Genomic DNA, 16,174 nt, shown 5'->3' with positions numbered 1-16,174 from the left:
GAGGTGGAGTGTGAAATATTAGATGAAATAACCACAGTGACAGAGGAAGTATTAAGGGATTTAGCAGCTTTGAAAGTGGATAAATACCCAGGCCTGGATGAAATGTATCCCTAGCTGTTTAAAAAAAGCAAAAGAGGAAATAGCAGAAGCTCTGACCATCATTTTCCAATCCTCTCTGACTACAGGTGTGGTACTGGATGACTGCTAATGTTGTACCTTTGTTTAAAAAAGGAGAAAGGGATAGACCGAATAATTACAGGCCAGTCAGCCTAACCTCTGGTGGGAAATTATTGGAGAAAATTCTGAAAACAGGATAAATCTTCATTTCGAAAGACTCTGATTAATCAAGGACTTGTTAAGGGAAGGTCATAGAAACATAGAAAATAGGTGCAAGAGCAGGCCCTTCGAGCCTACACCGCCATTCAATATCATCATGGCTGATCATTCAACCTCAGTACCCCACCCCAACTTCTCTCCATACCCCCCCTGATTCCTTTAGCCGTAAGGGCCACATCTAACTCTCTTGAATATGTCCAACGAACTGAACTCAACAACTTTCTATGGCAGAGAATTCCACAGGTCACACCTCTCTGGGTGAAAAAGTTTCTCCTCATCTTAGTCCTATATGGCTTACTCCTTATCCTGTAAGGGGAGCTTGGGGTGTGGGTTCAAATCCACACTCCCCTGAGGTTCTATACGTGCGATTTATGAGGATGGGTGAGTAATGAGGCACCAGACACAGTGGGTAAGAGTACAAAATGGCTAATGTTGCTTATTTAGAATAGTAAACACCAAGATAGAGGGCATAGGAAGAGGTCATAAATAGTAGTAATGGCACAATCTCGCAACAGGGAAGGGGAAAATAAGAGGTTAAAACATTCCACTCACACACACAACCACACCTCCCACTTCCACCCTTCTTACCAATTCCTATCCTAAATTGAGTCTGAGGGGGTTTGGGCTATACTCACAATCCTATCGACTCCGGAGTTCTGGGGGCACTTATTTCAGCTCGGGGTCCCCCTGGGGTGGGTTTTACGTTGTTGGTCAGTTCGGTTTTCCTCCTCGATGTTGCGTCGGTTTCTTCTCTTTGCCTTTCGGTTGGCTCCTAAGCAAAAAGCTGCTGGAGTTAAGCACATCTTCCCCAGAGCGAGGGCCCTGTGAAAAACTAACTCAACTCCCACAAGCTGACTCCCCCTGCTCCAAAAGCTGACTCTCACTCCTTCCCCCTCTGCTGGTTCTGTAGGTCCTATATTTGTATCCAATTTAGTTCTGGCCTTTTCGCGCTCAAACTCAGCTGGTGGTCCATTGTGTAAGTTTGGGCGGGGAGATGGCTTGAATATTTAATCAGAAGATGTCACAGGTACAGGTAGGTGTGAGGACAGTGGTATTGTTTCAGTGCACATTGGTGCCTCAAAGTCTGATGGTCCATTGTAACAGTCCTGGGAGTCAATCGGTTCAGGCCTCCCCTTTGATGGGCCATTAGGTAGATGATGGTCCACATTCATTAGGGGTGAGTCATATTTTCAAACTGGGCCGGGTAGTCCCCATTGGTTGAGGATTTCACTGCTTCAGGCCCAACTCGATCCCTGATTGGCCTGCCAGAATGCACTTTTCCCCCATTGGCCAGTGCCTCTGTCTCACTTGTGAGCCAGACTCCACACTGTCTGTATCCGCCCACACGTTTCCCAGCCTGCCTGGTCTGAGGATTTTACTTGGCCAAAAAATGCTCATTTAAAAATGTATAAGACAATCCGATGGAAGTTTTCTTGTCCTTGGGGTGTTCCAATAAAATGCGGCTGTGGATTTTCGAACCTTACAATCCTTAGACTGTGTCTCCTGGTTCTGGACTCCCCCAACATCAGGAACATTCTTCCTGTATCTAACTTGTCCAGTCCCATCAGAATTTTGTGAGAGATCCCCTCTCATTCTTCTAAATTCCAGTGAGTATAAGCCTAGCCGATCCAGTCTTTCCTCATATGTCAGTCCTGCCATCCCGGGAATCAGTCTGGTGAACCTTCGCTGCACTCCCTCAGTAGCACGAATGTCCTTCCTCAGATTAGGAGATCAAAACTGCACACAATACTCAAGGTGTGGTCTCACCAAGGCCCTGTACAACTGCAGCAAGACCTCACTGCTCCTATACTCAAATCCTCTCGCTATGAAGGCCAGCATACCATTTGCTTTCTTTACTGCCTGCTGTACCTGCATGCCTACCTTCAATTACTGATGTACCATGACACCCAGGTCTCGTTGCACCTCCCTTTTTACTAATCTGTCACCATTCAGATAATCTGCCTTCCTGTTTTTGCCACCAAAGTGGATAATCTCTCATTTATCCACATTATACTGCATCTGCCATGCATTTGCCCATTCACCAAACCTGTCCAAGTTCCTCTGCAGCCTCTTAGCATGTCTGACTATCTTGATTGAATTTTTTGAGGTCACAAGGAGAGTCGATGAGGGTAGTGCGTTTGATCTAGTGCATATGGATTTTAACGAGGCTTTTGAGAAGGTCCCACCTGGCAGACTGATCACGAAAGTAAAAGCCCATGGGATCCAAGGCAGAGTGATAAATTGGATCCAAAATTGGCTCAGTGGCAGGAAGCAAAAGATAATGGTTGATGGGTGCTTTTGTGACTGGAAGGCTGTTTCCAGTGGGGTTCCGCAGGGCTCAGTACTAGGTCCCTTGCTTTTTGTGGTATATATCAATGATTTAGACTTCAATTAGCGAATATGATTAAGAAATTTGCAGATGATACAAAAATTGGCTGTGGGGTTAATCATGAAGAAGAAAGCTATGACTGCAGGAAGATATCAATGAATTGGGCAGAACAGTGGCAAATGGAATTCAATCCGGAGAAGTAAGAGGTAATGTATTGGGGAGGGCTAACAAGGCAAGGGAATACACATTAAATGGTAGGACACTGAGAAGTATAGAGGAACAAAGGGACCTTGGAGTGCATGTTCACATGTCTCCGAAGGTAGCAGGCCAGGTAGATATATGGAGGTTAAAGGAAGGCATACAGAATACTTGCCTTTATTAGTTGTGGCATAGAATACAAGAGCAGGGCGGTTATGCTTGAACTGTATAAAACACTAGTTAGGCCACAGCTAGAGTACTGTGTGTAGTTCTGGTCACCGCATTACAGGAAAGATGTGATTGCACTCGAGAGGGTACAGAGATTTATGAGGATGTTGCCTTGACTGGAGAATTTTAGCTATGAGGAAAGATTGGATAGGCTGGGTTTGTTTTCTTTGGAACAGAGGAGGCTGAAGGGAGACCTTTATTGAGGTGTGTAAAATTGAGGGACCTAGATAGAGTGGATAGGAAGAATCTATTTTCCTTAGCGGCGGGGGGGTCAACAACCAAGGGGCATAAATTTAAAGTAATTGATAGGAGGTTTAGCAGGGATTTGAGGAGAAATGTTTCCACCCAGAGGGTGTTGGGGCTCTGGAACTCACTGCCTGAAAGGGTGGTAGAGGCAGAAACCCTCTCCGCATTTAAAAAGTACTTGGATATGCATTTGAAGTGCCGTAACCTACAGGGCTACGGACCAAGAGCTGGAATGTCGGATTAGGCTGGAGAGCTCTTGGTCAGCCGGCATGGCTATGATGGGCTGGAATGGCCTCCTTCCGTGCTGTAAATTTCAATGATTCTATGGGGTGTCTCGATTATCTATTTGGCAGAGATCTGTGGTCCACTTTAATGGAAGGATATGGGAAAAATTAAATATATTGCAGCAAAATTAGTATCAGCATGGAAATGTTACCTTGAATTTACAATATTTTATCATTTGTTTTGTCCCTGTTGTGAACTGTAAACCTTGGTAATTGCAGTCATAGTGATAACGTCAACAAGAAAGATGATCAAATGTTTGACTGATTATACCATTAGAGAATTCATCATTGCTTGCTTCACCTATTTTCATTATTTTTAAATGTTTTAAAAGAAAATGATTCAATTGAGCCGAAGATTATCTGATTCCACTGGATTTGGTCATTGTTCTGACTGCACTTTAATGCCTCGGTTATAATTACTCTACTTTTATTGACAGGCTTCATGATCGGAAGGTCTGTATCATTGGTTTGAGCACACTAATGGAAATGCAAAACAGACCAGAAGCTGTGGATGCCGTGGCCGCACAGATTCTGCCTTCGTTGCTGCTCCTCTTCCTTGGCCTGAAGCGAGCGTATGCAAGCAGAGCTCCCAATGACCAGAACGAGAACGGAGAAGAGGAAAACGAGGACGTTGAAGAAAATGGTACCTTTTTTTTGTTATGCATTTACTTTTCTAATGACCATGAACTCTTCCGTGATTGTGTGTATAGTTTGTCAAATTTCTTCACCAGTTTTCTTTGCTCCCCACCTCGAGGAGTTGACTCTTTGTTGGGTTATGGTTCCACATGAATTGGTTGCCACCTGGTTCCTTATCCAGTTGGCCATTATTGTGAGAGTCACCAGGCTATTTAACCATTGTTTGCAGTGGGTGGCGGGAATGCAACCAAACTGAATACGATACCTACCCAACCAGTCGCATGTATATTTTCCATCCAGGGTTGCTGGATAGCTATCTGGAGTGGGGCTCTTGGCTGATCACTTCCCCTCACCTACTGCCAGAACTGCTGAGGCCATTTGTGACAGCCCCATTCCCATTTAAAGTCATTTTCAACCCTTGTACAACTAGTTTGAGAAACGTTGGCCGGAATTTTGCCTACCTGGACTGGTTCAGTGTGGGTGGTAGCCATGGTGGGTCGCGACCCCGCTGCTGGTTCCATCCCGCTGCTGAAGATGACTTTCGCTTGATAGGGCCCATTAAGGCCTGCCTCTGCGTTACCCGGCCCAGTTAAATGACGTGGGTCTGTAGACGTCATCGATGTCACGTTTTCAGCCAGAATCTTTAAAGGGGCCATAGCCACGTTGGATTTGAATGTCAATGCAGCATAGTACTGTCCGTGCACTACAGCATTGGAGTGCTGCAAACACATAATGACTGCACAGAGACAGAGGGCGGCACCCAGGTTCTCTGAGTACATAGGGAGGTTCTCTTCCCTTCCAATGGGTGGAAAAGAGCTCCTCAGGACACCAAAACAGCCTGGTTGGAGATTGCAGAGGAGGTCACCAACATGGATGTGGTTAGGTGGACTAGGTGCGATGTCGCAAATGTTTCAATGATCTTATGATGTCAGGAAACGTGAGTACAAAGCCACACTCTCCTTCATCCTGCTGTGCCTCTCATCACATCCTCATCACTTTGCCTTCCCAACCCTACCCCTGCACATCCTTACACCAACATACCTTGCACGTCCACCCATCCCTCTCTATCTACATTATCACATTCCCATCTCACTAGCCACCTCTCACACTCGCCCTCATCTTAGTGCAATCATACCAACTAACAACACACAAGGAGACCACTTGGATATTTTATCCAATGTTTATGTAAAGTTTCCGTTAATGTGCTGTCAAACATAAATATCTTTATTTTCAACACTTTCCAGTGTTGGACAGATTTGTGTGTACCAGTGTGTGGCTTAGTGAGTTGCAGTGAATGGTGAGATATAACTGTGCCTCCAGCAATGATGGTGAGTGGGAAAGGAATGGCTTGGTCTTTGCATGGATGCTTCAAGGTGTTGCCGTGGGTGATACCAACCTGGCGCATCATGTGGCAGCTATATGGGTGTACAGCATAAAATTAAGTAAATCTGATCATGATGAGGCCATCCCAGGCAGCAATTTCCTACATTACAACAGTGATTACACTTAGGGGAAAAGAGTACTTCATTGGCTGTAAAGCGCTTTGGGATGTCCAGTAGTCATGAAAGGCGCTATATAAATGTAAGTTTTTTTTTTCCAATGTGCTAGGGTGCTGATGCCCTCTGTCCTGTGCAGCATCAGGTGTTTGCGGAGAAAGTTGGTGCTGCTGGTGTTGGGGCTCATCATGGTCAAATTCTGAGGACCAACATGAGACAGTATAAGGGGCATCCATGCTGATGGAGTAGATGACAGGTGAAGTAGTGATGACAGAAGCAATCTGTCAATGGTGAGAGAAGTTCTTCCAATGAGGTGACACTGGATGGAGATGTTGGAAAGACTGCAGCCTGCAGAATCTGTGCTGAGAATGCAGTCAACAACAGCTTCTGCTGAGGAAAGTGAACATCTGCCAGGTGGGAGCTTTTAAACTACATTTGATGCTGTCAACTAATCAGCTGGAGTAATGGCCACTGAACTCCCGCCACAGGTTGACAGACGTGGCTCCTGAGCAGCGTGTTTCCCGTGGCCATTCAGTTCAATTTAAAATGTAAGGTTCAAACCACTCTTAAGGGTCTGACAACTAGCTGCTAATTTAAATTGGGTCGCCTGCCTCCACTGGTCGGGTCTGCGCTGACGGCATGCCTGGGGTAAAGGCATGCCTGGTAGGAGTGGGATGACGGCGGGTTCCCGACCCACTCCCAAAAATAACAAGTTTCCCACCCGACCCACCTGCGATCACGCCCGCTACCCCCCTGGAAAATTCCGGCTGTTATGTAACCAAATATTAGAATTAAAACACTTGGCACCACCATTTGAGTAATCATTAACTCTAATGGGCCTGTCTTGCATGGGGGATGTTGCAGGGAAATTACAGGGCAGTAAAGGTTGAGAGGGAGTACTTTCTACTCTGTTCTCCCACTTTATTTTTATAGAGTACAGTGATAGACTGAGCAGCGTTTTGTTGATTTAAAAAAAAATGTGCTGGTAAGTTAGGGTAACTATTCCCCATGCAAGAGTGGGCAGTCTGTTGATCAGATTGAATCGGAGCCAAGTCTGCGCCTGTGCTCAGCCAACATTCTCGAGGAAGAATCACTCGCTAGCAGCTGGAAGCAGGAATCCTGGCTGATTATCACATGCACTCGGCTCACCAAAACCATTTGTCAAACTCTCCTGAGATATTTAGGGAAAATATTTAGAAGTAACATTTGAGACTTGTATTTGGTAAGTGCTGCAGAATGTGATTGTTTTCCAGGGGTGCAAAAGGGAGTGAGGTGATAATCGATATTTTCATTAGACCATTGTGCTCCATGATAGTTCCTGAAGATTGATGGGTAACTCATGGTCCTGCTGGTTAAATAGGGCAAAAAATTGGGCTTTGGGAACAGTAGGCTGGTGATCTTTACCTAGTAGGGAATATAATAACTTTTATTTATATAGCGCCTTTAACATTGTAAAATGTCCCAAGGCGCTTCACAACAATTTTATAACACATTAGATATTGACCATTGAGGGAAAGAGAGAAAAAGCGTGAGAAGGAAGTGTAAAAAGACGTTAAAGGCTCGGGCCCGAAGCAGCAGCCAAAATGCACACACAGATAGACACAGGTGGTGGAAAAAAATTTAAATTACATTGTAAATAATACAATAAGTAGTATACAATAGTAAAATCAGTACAATAAAGATTAATTATAATTAAACAAAATTAAATAATAATAAACACCATAATTATAAATTAAGTTAAAATTAGAAAATCAGTAATTGAAGCAAATTAAATCAGTTATTCGCTGTCTTTAAGATTCGTTCCCTGTCCAATGATTCAATTAATCTGAAAGAACCAATCACCATCCTCTATCCTTGTCATGTCGTCATAATTTTATTTTACTTTTTTTTTCTCATTTTGTCGTCTTGATCAAACCTGTAACAGCTCCAGGCTCTCACTGCCTCCGTTGTCGGGAGAGACGCTGATGTTTAAATCTCCCTCCAGCTTGTGCTTCCTCCATTGTCAGGGAGGTGTGGATGTTATAATCAGAAAGTAAGGACTTATGGGTAGTCATTGTCCAGTCACTAAAGATTCATGGTCAATGTGAAGTAGCTATGGGGAAAACAAAGTTCTAGAAAATATTGCTGGGCAAATAAAGTACAAATTCTGGTTATATAAGGTGTTGGTACTCCACACTTGGATCATCATGTCCAGTTTTGCTTCCCACATCTGGTGATGGGTATTGAGGCTCAAAGATGGCAACTCGTGATGCTTCAGGTTGGATCTCTTGGTTTGCAGTATAAGTTTAGAACATTAGGGTTTTTCATTTTGGAGAAGCCTGGGCTCAGGGAAGATAGGATTGAAGGCTTTACAATTTTGAAATGATTAGAATTAGCAAATTTGAAATGGATAATGATAGTAAGACTAAAAGGCATCCCAACAAAATAAGAAAAATATCAGACTAGATGCCATAAAATATTTATTTACTGATAAGGTTGCTAAACTGTGAAATGGGTTACTAATATATGTGGTAAATATGTGTATGCTACAATCCTTTAAGAAGGGTTGGCACAAGTGATGAGCCAAATGGCTTCCATCTGTGCCAGAAAATTCTGATTCCAAAGTCATTTGAGATGTTCTTGAGGAATAAGGACATTGTGACATATTGGTGGGGAGATGAATTGTGAGTTAGTTAAGTACCCCTAGAATTATGTCATGGGTAACCATGATCTCTTAAAGCTTCCTTGCTTGTTTTATGGAATTGAGGAGGAATTTCCTGGAGTTTTTCATGAAATTGGCTAGTGTTTTCTCTCTCTTTACCTCTCCAAATATTACCAGAGGTTGAAAATTGTACCATCTAATGGATAGGGTGAACATTATGGGCTTAATGGTCTTTTCTTACCTTCTCATCTGTTGTATCTGTTAAATCAGCACAAACCAGGGGTCAAACCTGGAACTTTCTGGTGATTGTGGCTTAGTTACACACTATTTATTCTTGGCAATTGTTTTGCCATTTTTCTCCCTTTCCATTCTCTCCTGCTGGTGTATAGTTCTACAGGTGCCAATTGACTTCCCAGTACCTTGTCCAAATGGCCATCATTCATGTTTGATCCATGATGATGAGTCTCAGCAGGACATTCAGCTCTGGGGACATGCGGGGTTGGGGGAATCACAACCAAGTCCAATCCTGTCCTTGCATGATATCCATACATGCATACTTCCAGCAGGGGTCCCTGTAAAAGCGATCAGGAATAAAAATTCAGGGATGCTAACACTAACTGCAGTGTCCCTCCAACTATCCTGGCTGAGATCAGATAGCTCAGCACAGACTGGGGATTGACCTTGGAATCTTGCCAATTTGTACAGATCAGCTGCTTCCTGGTTAAACTGGCTGACTTATCAGTTGAACTCTCACTGCCTTTATCAACAGAGCTCGCTTCTTTACCCTTACTTAACCCTTAATCTGCCATGCCTTTATTCAAGGAATGGTATAGATTTATAAGGTAGAGGGTTTTTTTCTAAAATGTACTTTTCAATTTCAGAAGAGATCCCTAGTGATGAAGATGACATTCGTGAGACAGGGCATCAGTACCTGGAGATGCTGGAGCAGCACCAGGGGCAGGAAGATGAGGAGGATGATGATGACGATGATTGGGATGAAGATGGGTTAGAAGAAACTGCTCTGGAAGGGTTCTCTACACCTCTGGATGAAGATGACAGTGTTGATGAATATCAAATTTTTACATCAGCACTCTTAAGTATGTGTTTTCAGACGATTCACACATCCAAATGCCAATATTGAATTTGTCGTTCCTTTAACCATTTAACTAAATGTAGTTTAATGAGAGCTGATGAGTGAACATGGATCATAAGAAATAGGAGCAGTAGTAGGCCATTTGGCCCCTCGAGCCTGCTCTGCCATTTAATAAGATCATGGCTGATCTGATCTTGGGCTCAGCTCCACTTCCTTGCCTGCTCCCCATAACCATTGACTCCTTTATCGATCAAAAATCTGTCTATCTCCACCTTAAATATATTCAATGACCCAGCCTCCACAGCTCTGGAGCAGAGAATTCCACAGATTTACAACCCTCAGAAGAAATTCATCCTCATCTCAGTTCTAAATGGACTCCTTATTCTGAAACTATGCCCCCTAGTTCTAGATTCCCCCATGAGTGGAAACCTCCTCTCTGCATCTACCTTGTCGAGCCCCCTCAGAATCTTATGTTTTCATAAGGTCCCCTCATTCTTCTAAGTTAATGATGATTTCTATAGTTCATGATTCCAATCAATGCAACACAATACTGTGGCTTTACGCTGTAAGTAAAACACGAGGGCTGCATGGATTGTCTTCAGGGGCAATGACTGACATGTTTTGAGCACTGAAGTAGCCTAAAATGTGTTCTGCAGAACTCCCTCGCTGTGTTTCGGTACATTATCACCCATCAGCAGCGATATCGAGATATTCTCATTGTTGAACTGCAAGCACATATGGACCCGGAGATAAGGGAGTGGCAGCAGTGAGTCCTTTTGAGCATCGCAATCATATCTTTCAACTGCGCGTTTATGATCAGGACACCCTGCCATTGAGAAAAATGGTGGATAGTGGGGGGTGGGGGTGGCGGTGGTTGCAAAAGTCCTAAATTGGTAAAATGAGCCGATTCCCTGGTCCTGCAGAAAATCACACTTCTGCCACAACCACGAACCTGAATTGCATTCCATCAAAATGTGAGAGAGATGGGAGCGGAAGGGAAAAGAGCAACTTAAACTGCAATAGCTCCAATAATTGTGAGTTCTCTTTTTGAAACTTGGAGGGTATCTCTGTACTGATACAATTAGCATTACATCAATATGATATGCATTGCAGACTGAGAGATGCAGTTATTGAGACAAGGTTTCTGGGGTTATTTTTGTTACAGGGGTACAGAGTATGGATTCTGCCTGGTACCAGGCTCTCACTGCCCCATTGAGCGAGGACCAGAAGAAGCAGTTGCAGAAGATCTTTACACTGACAGAACAGAGGAAAAATGCAGAAGGTTAGTGCCGAGCACAGGACTGTGTATTTTCCTTTTATAAAGTGGAACTGGCAATGGTGAACATTTTTAGATTTTGGGCATACTTCACTCTCCCTTTCACCACCCACTGCGAGTCTTGAAACATGCACTTCTGTAGTGAACATAAACTCTTCATCTGCTGGTGTCACGAGTGCACTTATTGACCCTCTGAGAACAACAGTAGAATTTCAGTATTAAAATTAATAAATTGATAAGCTTGTCTCTTCGTATTGGAAGACCTCCTGGAATTGAGCAGAATTAATAGAAGTCCTTTCTGCTATATGTATCAAAATTGTTAATAGTTTCTTCATAAATGCCTTTACGATTTTACACAAGGGAAATCTTGCATAGAATTTACAGCACAGAAACAGGCCATTCGGTCCAACTGGTCTATGCTGATCTGAAACGGTTTCTCTCTCCACAGATTTCCAGCATTTTCTTTTTATTTCTCCTCCCACCTTACTTCATCTCACCCCATCAACATATCCTTCTATTCCTGTCTCCCTCGTGTTTATTTAGGTTCCCCTTAAATGCATTATGCTATTCGCCTCAATTACTTCATGTACCACTTGTAAATCTTATCCCATTGTCTAATAATTTGAAGTTGCGTGATTTCAATTCAAGTCTGCTGTAGGAACGATTGCAATGTTACTGAAATGCCAGGTGTGTGTTTGAAAATCTGAACAGGCTCTTCAATGCAGTATGGGTCTACAAAGCAGAGCTGGTATCCAGGTGGAATTAATAATATAGCTATGCATTATGCAGCAAAATTTCTGTAATGCTAAACCAGTTTTCTTGTCACTGCACTGTTTAAATTAAAGTTTTTCTGAATAAAGGACAGATGGGAATATTAAAATCCACTGAATTTCTTGTACTTTCCATTGGAATTCTGCCCAAGGTATTTTTGTGCCTCATATCTGTATATGCAAAACATCACCAGGTTGATGAGCATTCACTCCTGAATGCCTATTGTATCCTCAGTGTCGGAGCCGCACCCTGACTATCCAGTCAAGTCAGGGCGTCACCTGGGCCACTAAAAGTCAAACTCTGTTTAATTGCCTGGGATTTTTACTGGCGTTTGGGGGTGCCATTTCATGATGCTGCCCTTTCCTCTCCGAAAATCCAAAACCAGTAGCCTTGGCAATCTTAGAAAATTGGTTATTTTCAAATTTTTAAATGAAACTTGTTTAAAGATGTGATGTGCTTTCAATTTTCAAGAATTAGGATTTGAGAAAGAGCCCAAGCAATTAAATTAAATTAGAATGCCTTTTTTTAATATAATTCAGTGCAAAATGCTATTCGAAGTGATTGGCAAATTTTCTTTGCAATCTGGCATTAGTCTCCATAATGCTTTAAATTAACCAGTTTTTAAAAGATATTCTGTGCTGGTATTTTTGATTATGCAGTGTTTGTATCCAAGATCAAACTGCCTGAATACAAAGGGGCAATTGCTTATATTGTCATTCAATGTAGGAGAACCACTTATAGACTGAGCTGAGTCAAACTGATTTGCCATTAATGAAGCAGTGGTGGTGAAAAAGATCACAGACATGTTTCAGAATTCCATTAAAAGCAGAAAGAATCAAACTGTGAAATCTAAGAACAAGATTTAAGCTGACATAAACATAGAAACATAGAAAATAGGAGCAGGAGTAGGCCATTCAGCCCTTCGAACCTGCACCACCATTCAATATGATCATGGCTGATCATGCAACTTCAGTACCCTATTCCTGCTTTCTCCCCATACCCCTTGATCCCTTTAGCCACAAGGTCCACATCTAACTCCCTTCTGAATATATCTCACGAACTGGCCTCAACAACTTTCTGTGGTAGAGAATTCCACAGGTTCACAATTCTCTGAGTGAAGAAGTCTGTCCTCATCTCGGTCCTAAATGGCTTACCCCTTATCCTTAGACTGTGACCCCTGGTTCTGGACATGCCCAACATCGGGAACATTCTTCCTGCAATCTAACCTGTCCAATCCCGTCAGAATTTTATGTTTCTATGAGATCCCCCCTCATTCTTCTAAATTGCAGTGAATATAAGCCTAGTCGATCCAGTCTTTGTTCATATGTCAATCCTGCCATCCCGGGAATCAGTCTGGTGAACCTTTGCTGCACTCCCTCAATAGCAAGAATGTCCTTCCTCAGATTAGGAGACCAAAACTGTACACAATATTCAAGGTGTGGCCTCACCAAAGCCCTGTACAACTGCAGCAAGACCTTCCTGCTCCTATACTCAAATCCTCTTGCTATGAAGGCCAACATGCCATTTGCCGCCTTCAACGCCTACTGTACCTGCATGCCAACTTTCAATGACTGATGTACCATGACACCTAGGTCTCGTTGCACCTCCACCTCCCCTTTTCCTAATCTATCACCATTCAGATAATATTCTGCCTGTTTTTGCCACCAAAGTGGATAACCTCACATTTATCCACATTATACTGCATCTACCATGCATTTGCCCACTCACCTAACCTGTCCAAGTCACTCTGCAGCTTCTTAGCATCTTCCTCACAGCTCACACTGCCACCCAGCCTATTGTCATCTGCAAACTTGGAGATATTACATTCAATTCCTTTGTCCAAATCATTAATGTATATTGTAAATAGCTGGGGGCCCATCAGTGAACATTGCAGTACACTACTAGTCACTGCCTGCCATTCTGAAAAGCACCCGTTTACTCTTTGCTTCCTGTCTGCCAACCAGTTCTCTATCCACATCAATACCTTACCAATACCATGTACTTTAATTTTGCACACTAATCTTTTGTATGGGACCTTGTCAAAACCCTTTTGAAAGTCCAAATACACCACATCCACTGGTTCTCCCTTGTCCACTCTACTAGTTACATCCTCAAAATTCTAGAAGATTTCTTAAGCATGATTTCCCTTTTATAAATCCATGCTGACTTGGACCGATCCTGTCACTGCTTTCCAAATGCACTGCTATTACGCCTTAAATAATTAATTCCAACATTTTCCTCACTACTGATGTTAGGCTAACCGGTCTATAATGCCCTGTTTTCTCTCCCTCCTTTTTTAAAAAGTGGGGTTACATTAGCTACCCTCCAATCCATAGGAATTGATCCAGAGTCTATCGAATGTTGGAAAATGACCACCAATGCATCCACTATTTCTAGGGCCACTTCCTTAGTCTCCAGCCCAGAGTACTTATCAGGCCCGGGGGATTTATCGGCCTTCAATCCCATCAATTTTCCTAACACAATTTCCTGACAAATAAGGATTTCCTTCAGTTCCTCCTTCTCGCTAGACCCTCGGTCCCCTAGTATTTCAGGAAGGTTATTTGTGTCTTCCTTAGTGACGACAGAAGCAAAATATTTGTTCAATTTGTTTGTTTCCCATTATAAATTCACCTGACTCTGACTGCAAGGGACCTACATCTGTCTTTACTAATCTTTTTCTCTTCATATCTGTAGAAGCTTTTGCAGTCAGTTTTTATGTTCCCTGCAAGATTACATTCATACTCTATTTTCCCCCTCCTAATTAAACCCTTTGTCCTCCTCTGCTGAGTTCTAAATTTCTCTCAGTCCTCAGGTTTGCTACTTTTTCTGCCAATTTATATGCCTCTTCCTTGGATTTAACACTATCCCTAATTTCCCTTGTTAGCCACGGTTGAGCTACCTTCCCCGTTTTATTTTTATGCCAGACAGGGATGTACAATTGTTGAAATTCATCCGTGTGATCTTTAAATGTCTGCCATTGCCGATCCACCGTCAACCCTTTAGGTATCATTCACCAGTCTACCCTAACCAATTCACGTCTCATACCATCGAAGTTATCTTTCTTAAATTTCATTAAGCATTGAGATTTTCCCAGAATGGGTTTTTGGTAGACCAACAGCTGCTGTAACTTTACTATCCAAGCCTTTCCTGTTTCACGTTGAGTTTTTAATTTTTAATTATCTTTTTGTTTTCTTAGAATCCAAGAAAATTGAAGGTCAGGGTGGCTATAAGTTTGACATGACTGCACCAGTTCCAACAACATTCAATTTTGGAGCAACTCCAGGGGGCAATTGAATTGCAAATGGCATTTTATTAAACTTCAGGGGATCATGAAAAAATCTTCCATCCATCATCATTACTGAAGCTGTCGGTAGACCTTCGGGACTGGTGTCGAACCCTTCCAGTGCTGGATCGTAACCCGATTATCATTTGAGGGTTTTGTCGGTATTTCTTTTGTTTCCCTCAAGCGAACTGAGTGAAAATCATCTGCCCTTCCCCCACCCTCCCCCCTTCGCAGGCACTACGGAGAAAGGTTTGGTTAACCACCACCTCTCAGGTTCCCAATATACAGGCATTTGACGGGTTAATACAGATACATAGTGCCTTCTGTCGCACGTGGATTGCCTCAGATTTTAGTTTGGAAAGAAGTAGCATGATTTTAAAGAAAAGTACTTTAACCATGTTTTTTTTAGTATTTACCAGAGATTTAAAAAATCTGTTTATCGCAGCTCTGCTATTTTTAAATTTCCGTGTGGTAACTGTTTTAACATTTAAAATATTATCCTTGGTAAAAACCTGTCGGTTTCTGTGATCTGTGATAGCAGTGTTAGCCTAGGAAGAAATAAATTGCAACTCCGTATAAGATTACGTGGAAATTCACAAGACTGTCTTGGAGGACAGTCGCGATTCCTTTTTTCTGAAAGGGAGACAGATTGTAATAACCGTGCACAGTCGAAAAGTATCAATTTTCTGACGGTATGTTTAACTGTTGAATGACAGTCGGGAGAGTTTTAGACTTTGGGACATGATTATTTTCTTGTTTATGTTATATAAGGTATCCGATTCCCATCTGGGTAAAACAAGAATTGTCATGGCCGGTTACTGTACTTTTACATTGGTTCTTTGAGAGAGCTTGTGAGTTTTCATTCTCAGCTATTGGTAGCCTCAATAAAGCCTTTGGTTGAGCACATTTTTGTCTGAATGCATTTTGTTTTGATGAAGCCCAGCAAGATTGCAAACTTGGCCTTCTCATTGTAGCTTAAATTGAGAAACCTAAATGAGCGGTCAAGGCCCCCCACATCACGAACATAAGAAATAGGAACAGGAGTAGTCCAAAGGGCCCATGAGCCTACTCCGCCTTTCAACAGTGTAAAGGAGATGAGAGCAGAGTTCCTGAGGCGTGCAACATAAGCAAGGAAATCACCGCTAGAATGATTGTGCAGGAAGCCATACCAATGACAATAGTTTAGGCGAGAACTTTCAAGGTGATAAAATAATTTGAAAGTAAACGTTAGCTTCCAAAAATAATCGACAATTCTTAACTGACAAACTCTAGAAAATCCAAATTGTGAAGGACAATGCAACAGAAATCATGCATAATAGTGCTGATCAAAGAATTACTGAGGAATAAAAGTCACATT

General features: G+C 42.5%; 1 protein-coding gene across 4 annotated transcripts in view; it reads left to right on the top strand.

Annotated features, from left to right (window-relative positions):
• Positions 1 to 15,723, top strand: part of ipo8 (importin 8) — a 116,293-nt gene extending 100,570 nt beyond the window's left edge. For all 4 annotated transcript variants that reach the window (XM_070900661.1, XM_070900659.1, XM_070900660.1 and 1 more), the window contains 4 exons: positions 4,059 to 4,264; positions 9,276 to 9,491; positions 10,653 to 10,769; positions 14,731 to 15,723. In XM_070900661.1, the coding sequence (XP_070756762.1) occupies positions 4,059 to 4,264; positions 9,276 to 9,491; positions 10,653 to 10,769; positions 14,731 to 14,828 (637 nt within the window). In that variant the 3' untranslated portion in view covers positions 14,829 to 15,723. The remainder of the gene's footprint in view (positions 1 to 4,058; positions 4,265 to 9,275; positions 9,492 to 10,652; positions 10,770 to 14,730) is intronic.
• Positions 15,724 to 16,174: the final 451 nt, after the last annotated feature.

The sequence above is a fragment of the Pristiophorus japonicus genome, chromosome 15 (assembly GCF_044704955.1).
Source record: "Pristiophorus japonicus isolate sPriJap1 chromosome 15, sPriJap1.hap1, whole genome shotgun sequence".
In the NCBI taxonomy this organism is placed as follows: domain Eukaryota; kingdom Metazoa; phylum Chordata; class Chondrichthyes; family Pristiophoridae; genus Pristiophorus; species Pristiophorus japonicus.
The sequence above is the reverse complement of the archived record's forward strand: the minus strand, read 5'-3'. Positions and strand labels throughout refer to the sequence as shown.